Here is a 21,154-nt window from a genome sequence, read left to right as displayed (position 1 = left end):
CACTAAATTAACAGCTAAAGGCTTGGGAGCATATGAGATTGTCCAAGGACAAGTTATGAGGACAAAGAGAACTCAGGACAGAATCCTGAGAAAACTCAGGGTTTAAAAAGTGAATGGAGGGAAGGGCACCCATTGGTGGCCCAGCAAGTAGCAGCATGGAGGGGAGAGAGGCTGCTGATAGGTCTGAAGGAGGGTCCTGAACGGGACTTTGGGAGAATGACTTCATGGAATGTTAGGGGGACGGTGGTGAGGCTGCGAGGTGGAATATTGAGTGGAGAGGGGAAGGGGTAAAGCAGGTCCTCTTCTGAGACAGGTACAGACAAAAATGTGACCAGGTTGGAGTTCTGGGAAAGGCAAGGGAGAGGCCTTTGATGATCTCTGTTTTCTTGATGCAGCTGAAGGTCTTCTGCTGTGAGTGAGGACAAAGGAAGGTTTGGGACAGCATCTATAGTAATAGGGTAAGTCAAAGGTTACTGAACACTGTATAAGATTGGGTAGAAACCAGGAAGATTCAGAAGGTTAGGGAGCCCAAGCTGGAGGGGCTGAGTAAGGTGAAGACAGATCTGAAGGGGAAGTTGATCCCCTGGAGTCAGACAGGTATGATCCAAATTCCAGCTCAGCCACTTGATAGCTGACTCCCTGCCTCCTCACCTGTAGGAAGAACCTCGCTGGGTGGTTGCGGGCACTATAAAAGGTGAAATGTGTAACTGTTCAGGGCAGTGCTGTCCTATCATAGCTCTCAGCTATTGGTAAGTGTTCTCTTATTATTGCCCAAGGGATGCTTGGAACCAAGAGCCAGAGAGCAGAGGAGAGAAGAGGTGGGGGCAGGGGTAGGACCACTAGAATGGGTTACCAAGGGGAATTTTGGTGCCAAATGTGGGTTTCTCTGCCCAGACTTCTTTCCCCAGACACTGAGAGGGTAGAGTGGATCTCAGTGTGAGGCACCAGGGGAGGCTGGGGGGCACTGGAGGGTGCGGTGCCCCAGCAGCTTCCAGCATCACCTGTCTCCAGCTCCTGGGAGCCTGGGGCTCCAGCCCAGACCACTGCTGGGAATGGGCAGCCATTGTTGAAAAGGAAGGTACAGGTCAGTTGGAGATAAAGTGCTTATAAAACTACATGGGCAGGGCGTGTGCTTGAGAAGACCAGTATAAACAGGAAGGGGTCTCACTGCAGGAGAAGCTGGGGAACAGGAAGGAGCCTCTGCACCTGCACCAGAAGGTAGAAGATACTCTGTGGGATCCTGGTGCAGACAGAGTTAGCTACAGAGTGAGGATGGAGTTGCGACTCCTAAAGGGCTTTGCATCTGTTCTTTTGTCTGTGAAAAAGGCTACCCCAACTTCTCCACAGGCATGTGAAAAATCTTGTTTTAAGGCTCTTCTGAAAAGGCTCTCCTCCACTTCAGGGGAAGCCTTGTTGAGAGCAGAGTTTCCTCACCTTGGTTACACATCCCAGGCACAGCAGAGTCTAGAACCACCTGTCTGGGACTCAAACCCAGAGATTCTATTGAAAATGATCCATGTGCATTCTGTGACCAGGAGTTTGCAAATTTCCTGAGATGGTTCTCATGGATAGCTGGCTTTGAGATCTGCTCCTATGGAGGCTAAATTCCCCATGCAGCCGAGTCTGGAAATGTGGAAAGACGGGCTTAAATTCTGGCCGTTCACTGTGTGACTCTGGGCAAGTCACTGAACTTCTCTGAGGCTCAGTTACATCATGTGAACAACAGGAATAGTGTGTGCCTTCCCAAGCTTGCAGGAACAGAGGTTCCTGCCCCAACAGTGTCAAAAATTTTCCTCTGAACTGGAATGACTTTAGGCCATTTTCCTTAATTCTATTCTCAATACATTTGGAGAAGAGAGGATCCGGTTTTAGTCATGCTTACTTAAAACTGAAGCTTCTGACCTGGTTATGTTTGGCACAGTTGGCCCCTGACTTTTCCAGTTCTCCTGTCTCCTGTCCAGGCAGCTCTTCAAATGCCAGGAAATGCTTTGCTCTCCAAAAACTCCCTCCAGGAACTGCTTTTCCTCTGAGTATCCACTGACTCCAGTGCAGGGGATTGAGCCCAGAACGCAGCCCACTGTACTTCCCAAGCCAAGGCCAACCATTGCGGTGGCCCTTCTGGTCCCGCAGTGCTTAGATCTGACAGGCAAGTATGGACCCATCCTCAGTAGCCGGGGACTGGAGGCTGCCTGTGTGTGCCCTTCTGTTCTTGGTCTGCTGAAGGGAAAGAATCCACAGGGACTGCTGGTCTCCCTGTTTGGGATTCCAATAATGTGAAATATGGGTGTTTATCTGAAGCTTTAATTTCTAGAGTTGATTATTAGAATTTCTGAAGCCCTCTGACTTTCCAACATCCCCATTAGAAATATGAAGTGAAGAATTATTGGACCAAGGATAGAATGGCCAACCCATTCTCAGGTTGCTGATTTCCTAATGCTGGAGAATTATCAGCAGCCAGTATATGTCACTGATCTCTTTGAGCTACAGTGATACACATGTCCCTGCAGGTATATTCATTCCTAAGGGGCGAAGAAAGGACCCAACTGTTCAGTAGAGACCTGAGCTCATGCAGGTGTTTGGCAAGCATTAAGAAATAGCATCTGCTCACTTAGATGAGTCAAGGTGAGGAACAATCTCTGCCAAAAAAGTAAAAAGAGGAACGTGGGTTATAAAATTTTAAGACAAAAGGAGATGTTTACCTGAGTGTTCAGTCACTTTTCTTGAGTATATGTGCCTCCTGAAGAAGGAGCAGAGGACTTTATTATGGTCAAGGAGTGAAAAAAGAGAATTGTACTAAGTCTTTGTCATTAAAAAAAATTTGCTCATCATTCAAAAAGGATTTACTGAACACCTTCTGAATACGAGAGAGTATTGGTATACAGTAGTCCCCCTTATTTACAGGGGATTCATTCCAAGACCCCCAGGGGATGGCTGAAATTGAAAATAGTACCAAATCCCATATATCCTATTGTTTTTTCTTATACATATATACTTATGATAAAGTTGAATTTATAACTTAGTCACAGGAAGAGATTAATAATAATAACTAATAATAGAAGAACAGTTATAACAATGCACTGTAAGAAAAGTTACATGAATGTGGTCTCCTCTCTACAAGTTATCTTACTGTGCTGTACTGGCTGTCCTCCTCCTTGTGATAATGGTAAAATGGTAAAATGCCTACGGCAGGAGTCGGAGGAATGATGCAGGCACTGTGTACTGACCTTCTGATCATATAACAGAAGGAAAACCATCTGCTTCCCTCCTGATTTTAGATAACTAAAACCCCAGCAAGCAAAACCTCAGATAAGGAGGAGGATGATATAGCTTCTGCATGCTGGGAAGTTACATCCACCGCCCCTGACTTCCCTACCACCCCTGCCTATTTCTATTGATGACTTGGTTCTAATCTCTCAGGACAGAAACCAGTCCTGTCTGCAACCAGCTTTGATTCTCCCCCTGTCTTACCAACAGCTATCCTCACACCACCTGTGATGGAGGTCACCAAGGATGGCTTCCACCTGGTTATTAAGCTGGAAGACCTGGGGCCCCAGTTTGAGTTCCTCGTGGCTTACTGGAGGAGGGAGCCCGGTGCCAAGGTGAGACTTCCAACCTTGGCCTTGGAGTCAGGTCTCAGGGAAGGAGTCACAGACCTCTGAGAGGTGGGTGAGGAGAGCTGTTCCCTGAAGTGCTCACTGACTAGGGGTGGGCTGAGCACAGGCAGGCCTGGGTGCAGGGTGGGAAAGGAGAGATGGGAGCACACTGACAATCCTAGAGCCTCCTATTCAGAGAATTGCCTGGGTCCACCCCAGGCTCAGGCCAGATTTGCTGAAGTATGGGGGTTGCCTCTTTGTTCTAAACTCGAACATGGTATGACCCACAGTATCTTTCAGTTATTTCTTCCTCCTCAGCCTGGCTTCTCAGCCATTCTCCCTGGCAGCTTTAGGTGCAGCAGACCAGGGTGTTCCAGATCAGCTAGATGATTTCAAAAGCATGTGAAACTGGCACAAACCTCTTGAGGGTGTGTGTCTGGGTAGGGTGCAGAAGGAGGGGGGGGGTGGATAGCCAGAGCTGGCTTGTGAATAAATTGAATTATCAGCCAGCTGGTCACCCAAAATGCCTTGATGGGGCACTGCCCCAACCTCCTGTGGGGTAGCTGGCTGCAGGTTGGGATGTCCACACTCCCGGAGTGAATGGCCAAACAAACAGAAGGGCTAGGGCTTGAGCAGGAACTGAGGGATACCAGACTGATCGGAGACTCAGTCCAAGGTGATTTGCAAAGACTACTCCCGTCAGCCCAAGGAAAATGGGCTTTATTAAGAGTCTGGATAGGATGCAGTAGGGGGCTTTCATGGAATCTATGAACAGAGCAGGCCTAGGTTACCCCCTGACCTCATAAGCACTATGCGGGGGACAAAACACATGTCACCATCTCCTCAACAGGGACAACAGTTTGGGTAGCTTCCCTTGAAAGGTGAAATATGTAGCTGGGGCAAGCGATAACAATGGTTTCCGGTATTTACTCCTGCGGGGTCAGGGCCCAGCAGTAGGACAGGACATTGCCAGCTAGCCAGATGGAGGGGCAGTGTGGGGGGCAGATCAGGACATGGGCAGGAGGGAGCATGCAGCTCGCTTAGATTCTTGGAATGGAGCCCACTCCCCACCCTTGGTAACAGGCAGGGCCAGTGCTGAGAGAGGAGCATGTACCCTGAGTCACTGGGGCTCAGCCCAGACAAGCCTCCACAGGTTCAGATGTGGAGCACAGGCTTCTGTGGGTGGGTAGAGGTAGAGGGGAGTACAGATGGATGGACAGGTGGGTAAATGGACGAATGCGGGAGGAGACAAACCCCACTGGCCGCATTGCTACTGTGCACTGATCTTTGTGGCAGCACTGGCCACGCCAAGCCCTCAGGCTCATCAGAGCTCTGACCTTCAGGTGTTTGTGCCAATGTGACCCATCAGAGAGGACTTCCCTAACCATTCTGCTTAGTGCCTCCGCCTCATCCTACCCTTTGCGGGGCCGTCTTTTGTTTCACAGCCCCATCACCCTCTGCCGGGTGTCACACAGGGTCTGTCTCCCCACAGGTAAGCTCCATCAGAGCCAGGACTTTGCTTTGTTCAGTGCTGTATACCTCAGGGCCTACAGTAGAAACTGGCATGGAGGAGGTGCTTAATAAATAAATAAGAGTGAGTGAATGAATGAATGAATGTACGAATGAGAGGGAACATTCACTATGCATCCCAGAAAGGAATACCTAGAACTTCCCTTCCTTGGCTCTTTCTGCCCTTTCCTGTCCTGCTTCCCCCAGGCTGTAACTGTTTTCTGGTTTCCTCAAGGAACATGTCAAAGTGGTGAGGAGCAGGGGCATTCCAGTGCACCTGGAAACCATGGAACCTGGAGTCCCATACTGCGTGAAGGTCCGGACGTTGGTGAAGGCCATTGGGAGGCACAGCCCTTTCAGCCAGGTGGAGTGTGTCAGGGTGCAAGGTACGAATGGCCTGCCAGTTTCCTGGAGACCCGCACAGGCCACAGCCCCTCCTGGCGGATGGTTGGCTACCTGCTGGGGACCTTTGGTTCTGAGTTTCCCCTAGGATTCACTTACCTGCTCCCCAGCCGGGAGGGTGTCTGTGATAAAAGTGTGCTTTCCTCTAATTACCCTCAAGGGGAGAGTTCACCCTAGGACTGGCTGGGGTCCCTTGAGCAGCTGTGTGGAACACTTTCCTTCTGAAAGCTCACTAGGCCTGAGGCCAGATATTGTAAGACTGGTTTACCCTGATGGCAGTGGCCTGGGAACCTGACTGGGCTAGGGTGCCAGAGAAGCAGCCAGGGGTCTGAGAGTCAGACCTTGCAAGGAGGGCTAGGTCCCCTCCTAGGTACCTCACCCCCACCCACCGCTGTATGTCACTGCTGCTTTCTGCTGGAAGGGACTAGGTGCAAAGTCTACAGAGACCTCCTGTTTGACTTCATTTTTCTCCCTTCAATTTTTAATATTCATTCATTCATTCACTCACTCATTTATAAGATTTATTTATTTTGGAGAGAGATAGAGAGAGGGCCTGAACAGGAAGGGCAGAGGGAGAGGGAGAGAGAATCCAAAACAGACTCCATGCTCAGAGTGGAGCCTGACACAAGGATCAATCCCAGTACCCCGAGATCATGACCTGAGCTGAAAGCAAGAGTCAGATGTGCAACCGACTGAGCCACCCAGGGGCCCCATCCCTTGAATTTTTTATAGTCTAAGACCCCACAGTGTTCAAAAGTCCCTTGAAAAGAAACAAAACCAAACCCTATAACTACGATGTGCTCAAATACCACTGACATTTTTGTGTGTAAACTTTTCATCTTTAAGAAATTATTATTTAAAAAATTTAGTACTTTCATATGATTCAAAACATATCTAAGAAGCCTGTGGAAACTCTCCTTTCTATTCTTCCCCATCTTTGCAATTCCAGCCTCTCCCCCCTTGGTATTACCTTCTTGTATATACTCCAAAAGATTTCTATTTTTTTTAAATAAAGATTTTATTTATTTATTTGAGAGAGAATAAGAGGTCACAAGTAGGGAGAGCTAAGAGGGAGTGGGAGAAGCAGGCCCCCCAATGAGCAGGGAGCCAGATATGGGCTCCATGCAGGGTTCAATCCGAGGACCCTGAGAGCATAATCTGAGCAGAAGGCAGGTGCTTAACTGACTGAGCCACTCAGGCACCACATCCTTCTAAAGATTTTTAAATGCATAGCAGGTAAATGAGAATATTTCTATATGTATTTCCCTTCTCTTTAGCACAAATGGTAGCATATTCTATGCAATTGTTCTGGATGTTATCCTTTTTGCTTTATATATCTTATAGATTTTTTAATATGGATAAAGAACTTTCTCATCCTTCTTTGCAACCTCATAGTATATAGTTGTGTGGATAGATGACAAATTTAACAAGTCCTTTATTGATGGGCGTTTCATTTTTCCCAATATTTTGCTCTTATAGCCAATGCTTTAACTAATTACCATGTACATGGATCATTTTGCCGGTGTATGTATATTTAGAGGATAAATTCCTGGAAGTAGAGCTGCTTGCTGGTCAGAGGCATTCACATTTGAATTTGGACTGCTGTTCCCAAATTGCTCTGCAAGGCAGTATGATTGTTCTATCACTGTCCATGTGTAGACACACGTTGTAGTCATGTTGCACACACACACTGTGCTTTTTTTTTTTTTACAAATATCACATTCATTCCATTTCCACATGGGTTTTCTGATTACTATTTTATACTACTTTTTAAGCCAAGTTTGTTAAAGAATTCAAACTACACAGAGGTGCCTGAGTGGCTTGGTCGTTAAGCATCTGCCTTGAGCTCAGGTCACCATCCTGGGGTCCTGGGATCGAGTCCCATGGTCAGGCTCCCTGTTCAGCGGGTCCTTCTCCCTCTCCCTCTGTCTGCCACTCCCTCTGCTTGTGCTCTCTCTCTGTCAAATAAAAAAATAAAATCTTAAAAAAAAAAAAGAAAGAATTCAAATAACACAGAAGTATGTAAAGTGAGAGGTCCATGTTCTCCATTCTCTCCCACACCACTCAGGAGGTTTCCTCTGGCAGGTTTGACATTTAATCTTCCCATTGTTGTGTGATACCAATGCTCACAGGCACAAATGGGACTGGACTGGGCTTACCATTCTGCAGCTTGCTTGTCTTCACTTAGAAGTACATTGTGAACATCCTTTCATGTTAGTATATGTGAATCAACCTCATTTTTTTTTTTTACAACTTCATTTTTTTCCCTAAAGATTATTTATTTATTTATTTGACAGGGAGAGATCGCAAGTAGGCAGAGAGGCAGGCAGGCAGAGATAGAGAGGGAAGGAAGCAGGCTCCCTGCTGAGCAGAGAGCCCGATGTGGGACTTGATTCCAGGACCCTGAGATCATGCCCCAAGCTGAAGGCAGCGGCTTAATCCACTGAGCCACCCAGGCGCCCCTACCACCTCATTTTTAAAGAAGATGCATGATAAGTGAATTTATCAATGTGCCAAAATTTATGTAGCCATCCTCCTACTAATAGATATACTCTCTGCTTTCCAATCTTACCACTACATCGTGAACAAATTAGTGTATATCCCAATTCCTGTTTCAATAGATGACTTCTTAAATTGCTGTGCTGATATCTCATAATATGTTAAACCGTCTATCTGGGGGTATTTAGATCATTTCTATGTTTTAGGTTATTTATGCTTGCTTTTGATGATGATGTTTATTGATTGATTCATTCATTCACTCAGTGACTACTTACTGATCATTGACTCTGTGCCAAATGCTGGCCTAGTCACTGGGATGCAGAAGGGAAGTCCCTGGCCTCATAGGAGCTTATCCTCTAGCTGGGGAGATAGGATACAAACCAGTAAACAAACAAGATGGTTTTTTCTGGTGGTCTGTGCTATGAACAATGCACACCAGAGCACACCTGGAGGGGGAGGTCTGCCACTTTGGGTGGAGAAACAGGTTGCTTGTGAGGCTGTTGCCTTAGTCCACATGTTGCTAGGAACTGCTTTATGCATATAATTTTTTTGCTCCTCGCAATTACTTTTTGGAGGCCATTCAGAGAAGTAAATGAAAGGGTATGGACATTTGTTTATCTCTTGGTGTGTACTGCCAAAGTATTGTCCAAAAGCACTGAAATGGAGTACAGGGTCCCCTCCACCTATGTGATGTCACCATCTTCTGTGGCCTCCTGGGCTGTGCCTCCCTTCACATGGTGGGTGAGCTATCTGACCGGGGGGACTGCAGGAGTTGTTCCACATTACATAGAGCAGAGAGATGGGAACATAACCTGTCACCCCTTCTGCATCTCCAGATGCTCACACTTGGCACTTTCTGATACTTTGACTTAGTAGGCTGACCCTGGGTTTTGGAGCCAGAGTGACCTCTGTGATCTTGGGGAAACATAATGGTAACCGGGGCTCAATATATCGCAGTTACAATGTGACTGGTGTCTGAAGTCAGGATTTTCCTCCACAACGTGAATCAGTGCCAAGAGAAAATTGTGAAACACATTTTGTTTTCAGTTACCACCCAGCTCCCTTCTGGGTTGTTCTCTTCCGGCACCTCCCCTTCATCCTGCCTGGGTCCTGGCACTCTGCCTTCCTCCCGCCAGCTGCGCCAACGTGCTAACACAAGGAGTGGCTCAACACATGATGCTCCTCCCTTTCCCTTCCCAAGAAAAAGATTGCAGTCTTCCCTGAGGCTTTCGGGAAGCAGCGCCTTCATCTGGATTCTAAAAAAAATGGTTTTAATGGCGATAATTTTCGTCACTAAGGCATATATCAAATCTCAGGATGTTGACATCTGCCATCTTGGCTGGCATGCAGAGCCAACTCCAGGAGAGCAAGAGAGGCCGGGATGGGTAACTTCATCTTTACTATGGTCTCCTAAGCCTCCCTTATCTTTTCATTTCCAGGAGAGACTCTCCCCCTGGCACTGGCCCTGTTTGCATTTGTTGGCTTCATGCTCATCCTTGTGGTGGTGCCCCTTTCCATCTGGAAAATGGGCCGGCTGCTCCGGTACTCCTGTTGTCCCGTGGTGGTGCTCCCCGACACCTTGGTAATGCTCTTCTTTTTTCCTTTCAGCATGACGCTGACCAGCTGTAGTTCGAGCCTTAGTCTGGTATGGGCACGCACTTTGTGAGGCTTTACAAGCATTTGCACAAAGAGAAGGGAAGAGGATTTATAGGGATTCACTTCTAATCAGTGGGGCTGGGAGAGAAGCCCCTTCTCTGGCAGTGGTGACCTTCCTCAGGCTCCCGTCAGGCCACTGGTACTTACCCTTAGGACCAGGCACTGCCAAGATGGCAGGTATGTTACACCAGCCAGGATGCTTGGCATTTCAAGAGTCATGCACAGCCTTCCTCTTCTAGACTGGCCTGCAAGGATTCTGTCTCTTGCAGTAAGTAAAACAGCAGCTACATCCAGTAGTATGTTCCAACCCAGCATACTCAGTTATGCTCTGCATGCCAGCCAACCATTGGTCCCTCATTGGTTCCCACTGGCAAAGTGCATGTATGTGAAGCATGCACCAAGGACACTGGGCCACAGGTTTGAGTCTCCAGTGCAGACAGGTCCTATGCCCACCCCAGGGTGGAAGAAAAGCAAAAGCAGGCTTCCAACAGCTCCTTTTGTTCCATTTTCCTACCTCCTGTGCCCTCTACCCATCCCCAGACCTCAATACTTAAAGCAGGACAAAAGAAAACAAAGGAACAACAAATAAAACCCATCCCATCCCTGTCAGGCAGGGATTTCTCACAGTTCTCTCCTGGGAAGAGGAGTTTACAGTTGGCTTCTCAGAGGCAGCTAGAATCAGAACGTCCCCCAGTTCCTTATCAGCCTGGGGTCACTCTGGAAGGAGTCACTCTTGTGGTATCTTCATGGCCCTGAGGAATACAGGCTGTGTTCTCCCTGCACAGGGGGAGGAATCCTCCCCGTGACCCTCTCTCAGGACACCCCTTCACCTTGCTATCCTAACGCCCACTCTCTCTTTCCGGCACTTGTATGGAGTCCTACCTTTAGCTGATGCTAAAGCACCAGGCATTGTTCTTTTTCTTTTTTAATTAATTTTTAAACTTTTTAATAAACATATAATGTCTTTATATCCCCAGGGGTACAGGTCTGTGAATCTCCAGGTTTACACATTTCACAGCACTCACCATAGCACATACCCTCCCCAGTGTCCATAACCCCACCACCCTCTCACCAGGCATTGTTCTAAGGCTTGACGTACATCGACTCATTTCGTTTTTCCTCTTCCATCATTGCTTACCAATGTGCATTTCATCAGCACCCTGCCAGCCTCTCTGAAAGATTCAGTGTTCACTGCTAACTGGGAAGGCACCGTGCTGTGGTGAACACAGCGGGGCACGGTGGGCCTTTTCCCCTTCTTCAAGAACCCCCGGGGTTCAAAGTTGCCAGGACCATTAAAGGGTGTGTATTCACCATTTGTTGGAGTAGTGTTTTATAAGTATCAGTTGGGTCAAAGTGTTTGATGATCCTGTTCAGTGATTTTGGTAGATCTCTATTAGTCATTGGGAGGGAAAACACATAATCTCTAGCCAGGTGTGTGGATGTGTCTGTTTCTATGTTTGTCCATTTTCCCTTCATGTGTTTCGATTCTGTTTCGGTTGCATGGATTTTCTCAGGTCTTCTTCAGTGCTTTTATCATCACGAAGTGTCCCTCTTTATCTCTATTCCTTACCCTGCTACCAATATTGATCTCCACTGTTTACTGTTTGTGTGACATATATTCTTTCCATATTTTTCTTCTACATGTATCTGTGTCCTCATATTTAAAGTATATCTCTTGTAGCAGCATATGTTGGTCTTAAAAATTTTTTTAAAAAAATTAATCCATTCCAATAATCTCTGCCATTTAATTGGAATGTTTAGTCCATTAACAGTTAACCCTGAACCTCTCACTTTCTGACTTTTGTGTTTGTACCAGTATTTGTCAGTGTTGTGGCATGAAGAGAGAGACTTGCCCTCGGACAAGGAACTGTGAAACTCATCCACTGACGTTACCGCCTTCCAACTGTCAACTTTTGGTTGCTTGGCAGCGCCTTAAGGAAGTTGATTTTATATTCTGATCAGTTTTTATTTTATTTATTTTTATTTATTTTTTATTTTTTTATTAACATATAATTTATTATTAGCCCCAGGGGTACAGGTCTGTGAATCGCCAGGTTTACACGCTTCACAGCACTCACCAATATTTAATTTTGTTCTTAAAAAATATTTTATTTATTTATTTGAGAGGGACAGAGATATTGAGAGAGAGCACAAGTCTGAGGAGGGGGAGAAGCAGGCTTCCCATTGAGCAAGGAGCCGACGTGGGGCTCGACCCCAGGACCTTGGAATCATGACCTGAGCCAAAGGTAGTCACTTAACGACTGAGTCACCAAGGTGATCCTTGAACAGTTTTTAAAATTATTATCTGTAGGAGGATTGGTCTGATTGGGACTCCTCCACTGCAGCAGTCCTGGACCAACCCAAAATGATCATGGGAGGGAGGCATCCATGGCTAAGGTGATCACAAGCCCTTCTTTTCCACATGTGGTGAAAAAATTCAGCCTAACTCCATCAGTTAGTCACCTTTTGTCATTTTCCTCTCAACTCAAGTTACTCAAGCTTACCCTCTGTTCACAGGGTGTTCCATTCTTAACACTCTCTTGCATTTTTCCTCTCTCGGGTGCATATTCAGCAGCCCAGCAGAGGTTCCTCCCTGCCTCAGGATCAGGAGCACTAGCATCCTTCCAGGACCCAGAGTAAGGGACAGAGCAAAGAGCTAGGGAGAAAACCATGTGAAGGGTCATTTGCTTAGAGAATTTCAAGTGCACAAGAAGAGCCCTCAAACGGCAGGAGCTCCTAGGGATCCTAAGGGATTACAAGCCACAGTCTAAACAGAGCTTTTGGAGAAAACCAATTTTAGAGGAGACCAGAAGCAAGGATATTCTGTAAGAAGTGTGGCCACTTTAATCTGTGGAAGATAGATATCATTACCCTTGATTTGATTAGCTTTTGCTTTTCTGTTATCTTTACCAGCCTCTCTACATTGTCATTTCTTTCCATAAGGTTTTTCATTTTTACTGGTTCTCCCTCAATTTATTAAGTGGACAATCTCTCTGAGTATATGTATTTCCCACTGTGTCGTATGAGAAATTGATCATGAGTATCCATTACACCCAAACGGATTCTGGAGCTGTACATCCCCACTACCCTCTGCTCTGCCTCAAACTTTAGCACAGCCTAGCTGCACTTCAACATTCGCCTTAGTTAGAGATAATCCTCTAAGGTAACTTCCAGCCTTCCTTGCAAAAACCCACGCATCTTTCCGATTAAACCATGGGAAATTACCAAGTGGAAATCCTTGACAATTCTTTGAAAATCCCTTATTGAGTTTTTAAGTGTTTAATTTATCTGTTTGGATTAAACATTTCATGTCTACATCTATAATTTCACGGTTGATGATGGTTGCACTCTGAAATACACCATTAAGATTTTCTATCCATTCAAATTTATATCACCAAGTAACACTCTAAAGCAAAAATATATATGCAAAGAAAATCATACCGAGAATGCTCAGTGTATAGCCTCTATTTTAAAGCATTATTTCTTTTCCTTGTCTTTCATCCATAATTTCTTGATGGGGATAGAGGCTTTGGTGCTAAGGGGTCTTCCTTTTTTTTCTGTGACTCACTTTATTCTTTCTCTTTTTGCTGTCACAGTCCACTGTAACGTAGGTAGCAAGCATAAAGATGGCCCCACGTTAGTCATTCTTCAGTGGGTTGTTTGAAGTTTGGCTTTGTGTACTTCATAGAAGGTAGAGTTTGTGAGCTCAGATGCCTCTGGGGCCCAGACAGGTACAAAAAAAAAAAAAAAAATGCCCTGCAGTGAGCATAATTGGATAGGGAGAGATGGTGGGGACCATGGTGAACATGTTTCAGCTAAAAAGGCAGCTGTTTTTCAGTTTCAGCATGTTGTTGCTGAGAGGAAATGCGAGCCAATGCTACCAGATCTGTAAGGTGTTTTTTTTTTTTTTTTAAGACTTATTTATTTTATAAGGAGAAAGAGAGAGAGTGTATGTGTGTGTTGGGGAGGGGCAGAGGTAGAGAGAATTGCAAGCAGACTCCCCAATGAGCACAGAGCCTGATGTGGGGCTCGATCTCATGACCCCGAGATCATGGCCCGAGTGGAAGTCAAGAGTCAGATACCCAACTGACCAAGCCACCCAGGCACCCAAGTTTTAAGTGAGAAACCAGAAATCAAAACGTTTATGAGAAATCTCCTAATTTTTAAATGTTGAAAATATTTCAAATAATATCAACAGAACCTTGCTTGAAAGTTTATTCTAACCTATGGGACAGCAGTTGCACACCTTCTGAACTTCTGAGCTTATGTTTTATTTTCCTATTCTAGATATACACTGTCCAGTATGGTAGCTACTCTCCACATGTGACCATTAAGCACTTGAAATGTAGCTAGTCCAAATTGAGATGCACTGTAAATATAAAATACACAATGGATTTTGAAAAACTCCTTAATATTTTTATATGAATCATAAGTTAAAATAATATTTTAATAATAAAATGCATTATTAAAATTAATTTTACCTGTTTCTTTTTACTTTTAAAAATGTGCTACTGGAGAATTTTGATTTACATATATAGCTCAAATTAGGTTTCCACTGGAAAGTACTTCTCTAGAGTTAAAAAAAATAATCAGATATAATCACTGCAGATTTAGGTAGCTGGTATCCTAAGGATCTGACTGGACCAGCAGCTGGGAATTGATGGTGGGCTCCACACTGACACTCCTCCTGAAACAGGGGTTAGAATCCTCTTTGTGGTTTTTTGCTGCTTGAAAGTTGATCAGGTAGCTGGGATTTTTGCAACACTCTCTGTCATTGTGGCTACTACTCTACCATCATATAGTACTACCATTCCTCTAATGAATATTAATGGAAATGATTTTTTCAGAAAATAACCAATTCACCCCAGAAGTTAATCAGCTGCAGAAGGGAAGAGGTGGAACCCTGTGCCATAGCTGTGCTGTCTTCTGAGGAACCCTTCAGGGCCTGGCTTTAGCAGCCTTGGGGAGGGCCCAGCGGAAACGGAGACTCCGGTTGGCACAGCACAACAGCCATGAGGGGAGAGACCCTGTATCTGTTTTCCTCCATGGACAGAGGACAAGAAAAGCAAGAGGAGCCTGGTGTGTCCATGTCTAGAGGCAACTGTCTGAAGCAGACTGGTTTGGCAGACAAAGCAAGAAGTGGGGGTCAGGAGATGTGACCTCTAGAACTGTCTGCCATTCACTGACTGAATGACCCTAGAGAAAGTGGCTTGGTTTCTCTGGTCCTCAGTTTTCTCATCTAGAAAGGGAGAATTAAACATACAACCGTCGATCCACTGTATCTCTCTGGCCCTTGCAGAGATTTGGGAAATTGGCAGCGTTGTACATTGGGATTGGTTCAACTTTTCGGCAGAGCAGTATATAAATTGCAACAAGAATGATAAAAACTCTTTACCCCAGTTGGCTTGGAGAGCCACTTTCCTAAAGGAAACCTTGATGGGGAAAGGAAGAATGAGTACAACAGTGTTGACTTCACTTCAAACCACATGTCTGTGCAGAGGTCAATGGCTCAGCCAGCGCTACAACACATGACCTAGAAGGAGGTCACAGGCCCATGGAAAATGGGCAGTGCTGTGCATACAAGAGATATTGTAAAGGGTAAATAACACACGCACACTGAGGGCAGCAGGTAGAATGTATGTGTATGAGGAGAGGAGAATGCAGAAGGATGTTGATAATAAACGTGGTGTTTGCTGTGTTCCTTTTACCTGTAGAGGTGTTAAAGTATAGAATTAAAAATAAAAAGGGGTCACCTTCGGTAATCCTTTTGGTTTCTTCCAAAAAAGCGGTCTTTGGGATTCTAGTTACATCATCAACCTTGTGTCCAGGGAGGCTCCTGAAGGCCACCATTGGCCAGGAGTTGTGGAGGTGACCCCAGGTAGGAGATGCGGCCGGGAAGGAGAACCCTGACCGGTGCAGCTGGCCAAAGCCTCACCTGGTCAGGGTGCTCCACAGGAAGTCCCTTGGGGGTACTTCTCCTCCCTAAGACAGCTCACTCAGGGTGTCCTCAGTGCCTTCTAGCATGGTCATCCGGGACCCACTTTTGGAAGCCTCTTCCTGCCCCTCTCCCAACCAGGTGAGGAAGAGTCAGGGCTAGGGAAGGAATGGAGAGGTAAGTCTCTTGAGAAGTGAAGGGATTAATGGGCAAGGCCTGTTCGTTCCTTCTTAACCCCCAGCTTTGGAGCCTCTGAGTTGGTTTGTCTCCACACCAGCTTCCAGGACCCCTTCCAGCCAGCCCAGAGTTGGGGACAATGTAACTACTTCAACCAGGTGTTTCTCCTACAAAAGAGAGGCCTACAACCCCCCTCTCTACCCCAGTGGGGTCTCAAGGAGCCAGAGGGTGCACTCTGCAGGAGGGTGATACTGTCGAAGATCTTTCCTTTGTATAATTTGTATGCTTCCGTGTTGTTGGATTTCTTCATGAAAAGTATGTGTTAATTTTATATTTAGCCTAAACTGGACATATTTTCAATGTGCAAAAATAAAGGCTATACTACTGTACTGGTCTTCACTCTCCCTTGTCCCACTTCTTGCTCCTCCCCCCTGGGGCTGTTGTCCCTCTGTCACCTATCCAGGACTAGAACCCAGAAATCACCCTTCATTTCCCCCTGCCTGAATCCCTCTCACAATTTGTCCCAGTGCTCATCCATTTCTCCTGGCATATATATGTATATAAAAAATTATCTCAATTATTCTATTGTCATCCCAGTTCCCAAACAAGCATTTACTGGGGTCCAACCATGCAAAGACATTGAGCTAGTTCCTCATAGAGGGGGGCTCCCTCCTCTGTAGCTGGTTATTCCCTCCTGGAGTGCTTATATCCTGACTCCCCAGGCCTCCTCTCTTTTTGCCCCCATCACCTGGCTCTTTAAATTATGACACTTTAAGGAGTGAAAGGGGCACAGTCAATAACTACAACAGAACAGGAAGACCACACATCTTTGCACTCAATGCCCATAGAGAGCCCCTGCCCCCAGAACCAAGCCCACCTCTCAGCCTTGTCCTCAGGGAAAGCTGCCAGAGTCCAGTTGAACAAAACCTTCTGCTCCATGAGGTTTACATTTCCACTGGGGAAAGCAGAAAGAATAATAACAAAATAATACAAAACCAAATAGTGATAGTAATTACTTTTTTAAGGTGAATTATCTGGTATATTGGGAGTATATAAATCCTATGAAAAAGGCAAAGGTAGAGCAGAAAATGAGGAGTGGGGGCAGGTTGCAGCCTCCTCTAAATGAAAGTGAATGAAAACCCCCAGACCACAGCTCTCCCCTCAGTTCCATCCTTACACAGCCACATGGGATGGGGACATTAGGAGTGGCTCTAGAACAAAATAATTTGGCACCAAATCTTTAGGAGTCTGCAGCCTAAAACAAAAACTTCATTTAGTATTTGTCCAGTTTGTATCGATAATGTATTTTTGTTTGTTTTTGGAGCTATTCTCTTAAGTTTTCAGAACAAGTAAATAATTATGTTTGATAGGAACAAAGATTTCAGGATTGGTTAAAGAAGGCTAATTAACTCACAAATTTGAGTGGGAGCAGTGTATTGTTAGAACTGAACAGAGCATATCAAAATGAAGTCATGCCTTTGTAAAACATGTAATTAAAAATATATTTCTTTTCTGGCTCCCTGCCCCCCAAAAAATGGCCGAGTAGCAATGTTACCCCATAATGCACATAATGCATCCTGATGGCTACATTATGGTTTCTAATGCTATTTCTTTCCCCAAAGGAACCAGGATTTCTTAAACAATGTCTGATTCCATGTCTAGTCTGGGGCAGAAGAATATGAGGCGATCTCAGAACACCTAACATGCTGGGCCAGAAGCAAAGCTTTTGAAAGCTAAAAGGTCCCCACCAGTCAAGGTTGGGAGAGTGTGAGCATCAAAATGAGAATATTGGGGCGCCTGGGTGGCTCAGTGGGGTAAAGCCTCTGCCTTCGGCTGTCATGGTCTTAGGATCGAGCCGCACGTGGCGGGGAGGGGGGTGTCTCTGCTCAGCAGGGAGCCTGCTTCCCCCTGTCTCTCTCTGCCTACTTCTCTGCCTATTTGTGATCTCTGTCTGTCAAATAAATAAATAAAATCTTTAAAAAAAGAAAGAGAGAGAATATTGGCTGATGTCAGTACATTTGAAATGTCACAAGTCCATAATAACACATAAAAAGAGCAACACTAGTACAGTGACTTCTCAGAAAAGATGAATAGAATGCATTTCAATTGAGTCTTGTTATGCAGTCATGTTGGGTTTATTGACTCACCATGTCAATGAAGAATACTGGTAAGTGTAAATACCTCAGTCAGAAGGGTTGGTTCTCTACTGCCACCAATCCCTGGCCCAGGCTGCAGCCTTCTCCCCACTACCTGCAGTAGTCCCTTTACTGGCTGCTCTCCATTCCAGTCCTTCCACGCTTGCCTGTCTCCTATCATGCCAGGGAGTCCCAGGGACGTGCCTTTATTTTTCTTTTACAGAGGCTTTGTAGGTTCAGTTTGTCTAGCCTCTGTGCTATTCTTCCTCATCTTTTACATATGTACTGTGTGTATAATGTATATATCTTAAATATAATATTTATTTTCTTATTTTCCGTGTGCCCTATTTTATCCATAGGCTAATTCTCTGTGGATGCAGAGGTCTCAGTGTCCTTTGAATCTGGCCTGACTTGATCCATCCCCTTCAGGGAACCTTCACAAAGCTTCTGGAGCCTACTTGGAAGGGGACCTCATTAAGTCCACGGGTGTCTGGCGCCACCTTGTGTTGAGTACTGGAAAAAGTCCTGTTTCCCCTGAGCCAAGTTTCCTTGATGGAGAAAGGAAAACTCCCACAAGTTTTCCTAGGATGAGAACTCAATTACAAAACTTCCGCGGGCTTGGCCCCTAACAAACCTCCACTGTCATTAGTGGATTTAGAATTTAGTGGCCGCCATATCCTCACGCGGACTCGGCCTCCACCGCATATTAGGGGCTTTTTATTTTTTCTGCGTGTTCTATTTCTAGGCTATTCTTGGACTAGACCGACTTTCTGGGGGTGTTCCTCAGTCATGGTTCATGAGAGGGCAGTCATATCAAACCACTGTGGCACCTACTCTGAAATTTGAACCTGGCATACAAGAGTTGACCCCAAATTACAGTTTTGTCTTGTGGGTTCCAGGGACCCCCAAGTCCTCAAGAACCTAACAAAAAAGCTTGGAAAAACCCATTCTTGCCTAAAGTGGGAGCAGGCACATGTGGAAGTAGGAAGCTCCCAAAATGAAGACACAGCCCTTCCAGCCTCCCTCAGTGAGAATCTGCAAGCCCAGGAGAGGCTGCAAAACCCCATTAAAGATTCTGGAGGAAAAACTGAGCAGGAGCATTCCTGGGTGCCTGCAGGAAGTCTCAAGAGCAAAAGCACAAACCCTGTAACTGTGAAGGAGGCACTTGTCCCTGGTCCCTCCATTGGGGAAATTTTAAAAAGCTACTTAAAAAATCCTGGCTGTTAGAAAAATGAGTGTCTGTACAAACCTCAGTAACTGCTACATTTTGCTTCTGGATTTTAAGCCACTCCTCTCTGAAGTGGCCCCATGCCTCATTTCCTGGAGATGCCAGCCCGTCTCTGCCAAGCTGCCTTGGTGTAAGATGAAGCCTACAGACATCATCTTGGGTTTCTAGCCTTAGGAAATCCTACCCCAGAACTAGGGCCATCTGATGTCATCCCACTTACATTATTGAGGCTGAAGGGCCTTCGCAGGTGAGGCTCAGGTCATGAAGTTAATTCTCCACTCTCTCATCTTCACGTTTGAGTCTTGCCAATTGGAAACAGATCAAAATGGAATAGTGCCTTCTCAGATTAAGCCTAGATTGTGGAGCATGGCCAATGGGGTGAAGAATTACTGTATTTTAAATGAAGAGTCTTAAGTTAGCAGATGGCAGCAAGCAGATATTGCAGTTTAAATATGTGTAATTGTAAGCAGTTCTGTTTCAGTCCCTGAGAGAAAATGTTTGTCAGAAAAAAGGATTTGTCTCTTTTCTTCCTTTCCCCTCATTTTTTTCTCTTCTTTCTTTCTTTCTTCCTTCCTTCCTTCCCTCCCTCCCTCTTTTTCTTTTATTCTTTTTTCTAACAAAGTTTTAAACTCTAAAGGAGATGTTTAGTTTTGGGTTGGCATAGACAAGCTGCAAGTTGAAGAACTGACAGTCAGCATTTGGGTCTGAGGTGTGGTTCTAACTGTGCAGGTGCTGGGGATGTGGACAGTACCAGCGGGACGTGGGCTAGAGCTGGGGCCCACTCTTTCCTTTGGCTAATGACTTGTTTAAAAAAAAATCACATCCCCCCAAAAAACATTTATTCCCAAATCAGAGCTTTTGAATTAGATACCATTTAAAACTTTAAAAAGGTATTAATTATATTGATAATTCAAACCAGATAATGTATCTTTTTATCTTAAATTCAAAGAACGTAGTTTTAAAAATTATCTTGAAGTCATAAATGTGATTCCTATGGAATGCAAAGTCAGGGATTTAGGGCACAGCTTTTTTGATTCTGGGACAGAATCCAGATATCTCCTCTAACATTAACTAGTTGTGCCCCATGAGGCAGTATGCTATGGTTTCTAAACACTGATAGATTTTATGAACGGATTCTATGAGAACCCACAAAATCTGGAAATTTTATGAATTTGTAAAATTTTCTTCTTTAACTTTCTTTTTAAAGGTGAAATAATCTGATAACATTTTTCAGTTATTAAAAGGTTATAATATTATTTGATATATCTGGTAATATATTTTTAATTTTTTAAAGATTTTAAAATTTATTTTAGAGAGAGAGAAAGTGGGGGCGTGGGGGAAGGCAGAGGGAGAGAGTGAGTCCTGAGCATTGCCACGCTGAACACAGAGCCAGGCACAGTGCTGGATCTCCCAACCCTGAGATGGTGACGTGAGCCTAAACCAAGAGTCAGATGCTTAACTGACTGTGCCACCCAGACATCCATGGGTGGATATGTATTTAAATTCTCTCTCTTTTTAAAAAGATTTTATTTATTTATTTGACGGAGAGAGAGAGATCACAAGTAGGCAGAGAGGCAGGCAGAGAGAGAGGAAGGGAAGCAGGCTCCCTGCTGAGCAGAGAGCCTATGCGAGGCTCAATCCAGGCACCCTGGGATCATGACCCGAGCCGAAGGCAGAGGATTTAACCCACTGAGCCACCCAGGTGCCCCTAAATTATCTTTCTTTTTTTTGAAGACTCCGATTGTTTCAACTTTATTTTCAGGAATATTTAATTTTATAAAGCATTCTGAGTGGTTGTCCTCTTTTTTTTTTTTTTTTAGAAGATTTTATTTATTTATTGGACACAGAAAGAGAGATCACAAGTAAGCAGAGCAGCAGGCAGAGAGAGAGGGGGAAGCAGGTTCCCCCACCCCGACTCGCGGCTCGATCCCAGGAGCCGAAGACAGAGGCTTAACCCACTGAGCCATCCAGGCATCCCGTATTTAAAGTGGATATGTATATAAAGTGGATATATATATAA

The 21,154-nt window shown here is 45.1% G+C and overlaps 1 protein-coding gene across 5 annotated transcripts in view; it reads left to right on the top strand.

The window, feature by feature from the left end:
• Positions 1-16,165, top strand: part of IL20RB (interleukin 20 receptor subunit beta) — a 50,776-nt gene extending 34,611 nt beyond the window's left edge. For 3 of the 5 annotated variants that reach the window (XM_082691031.1, XM_082691032.1, XM_082691033.1), the window contains 4 exons: positions 3,475-3,599; positions 5,338-5,488; positions 9,443-9,585; positions 14,507-16,165. In XM_082691031.1, the coding sequence (XP_082547157.1) occupies positions 3,475-3,599; positions 5,338-5,488; positions 9,443-9,585; positions 14,507-14,614 (527 nt within the window). In that variant the 3' untranslated portion in view covers positions 14,615-16,165. The remainder of the gene's footprint in view (positions 1-3,474; positions 3,600-5,337; positions 5,489-9,442; positions 9,586-14,506) is intronic. The other 2 variants (XM_082691034.1, XM_082691035.1) reach the window with 1 other exon arrangement.
• Positions 16,166-21,154: the final 4,989 nt, after the last annotated feature.

Source organism: Mustela nivalis (genome assembly GCF_964662115.1).
Source record: "Mustela nivalis genome assembly, chromosome: 1".
Lineage (NCBI taxonomy): Eukaryota > Metazoa > Chordata > Mammalia > Carnivora > Mustelidae > Mustela > Mustela nivalis.
Note: the sequence above shows the minus strand (reverse complement) of the source record. Positions and strands in the feature narration are given on the sequence as shown.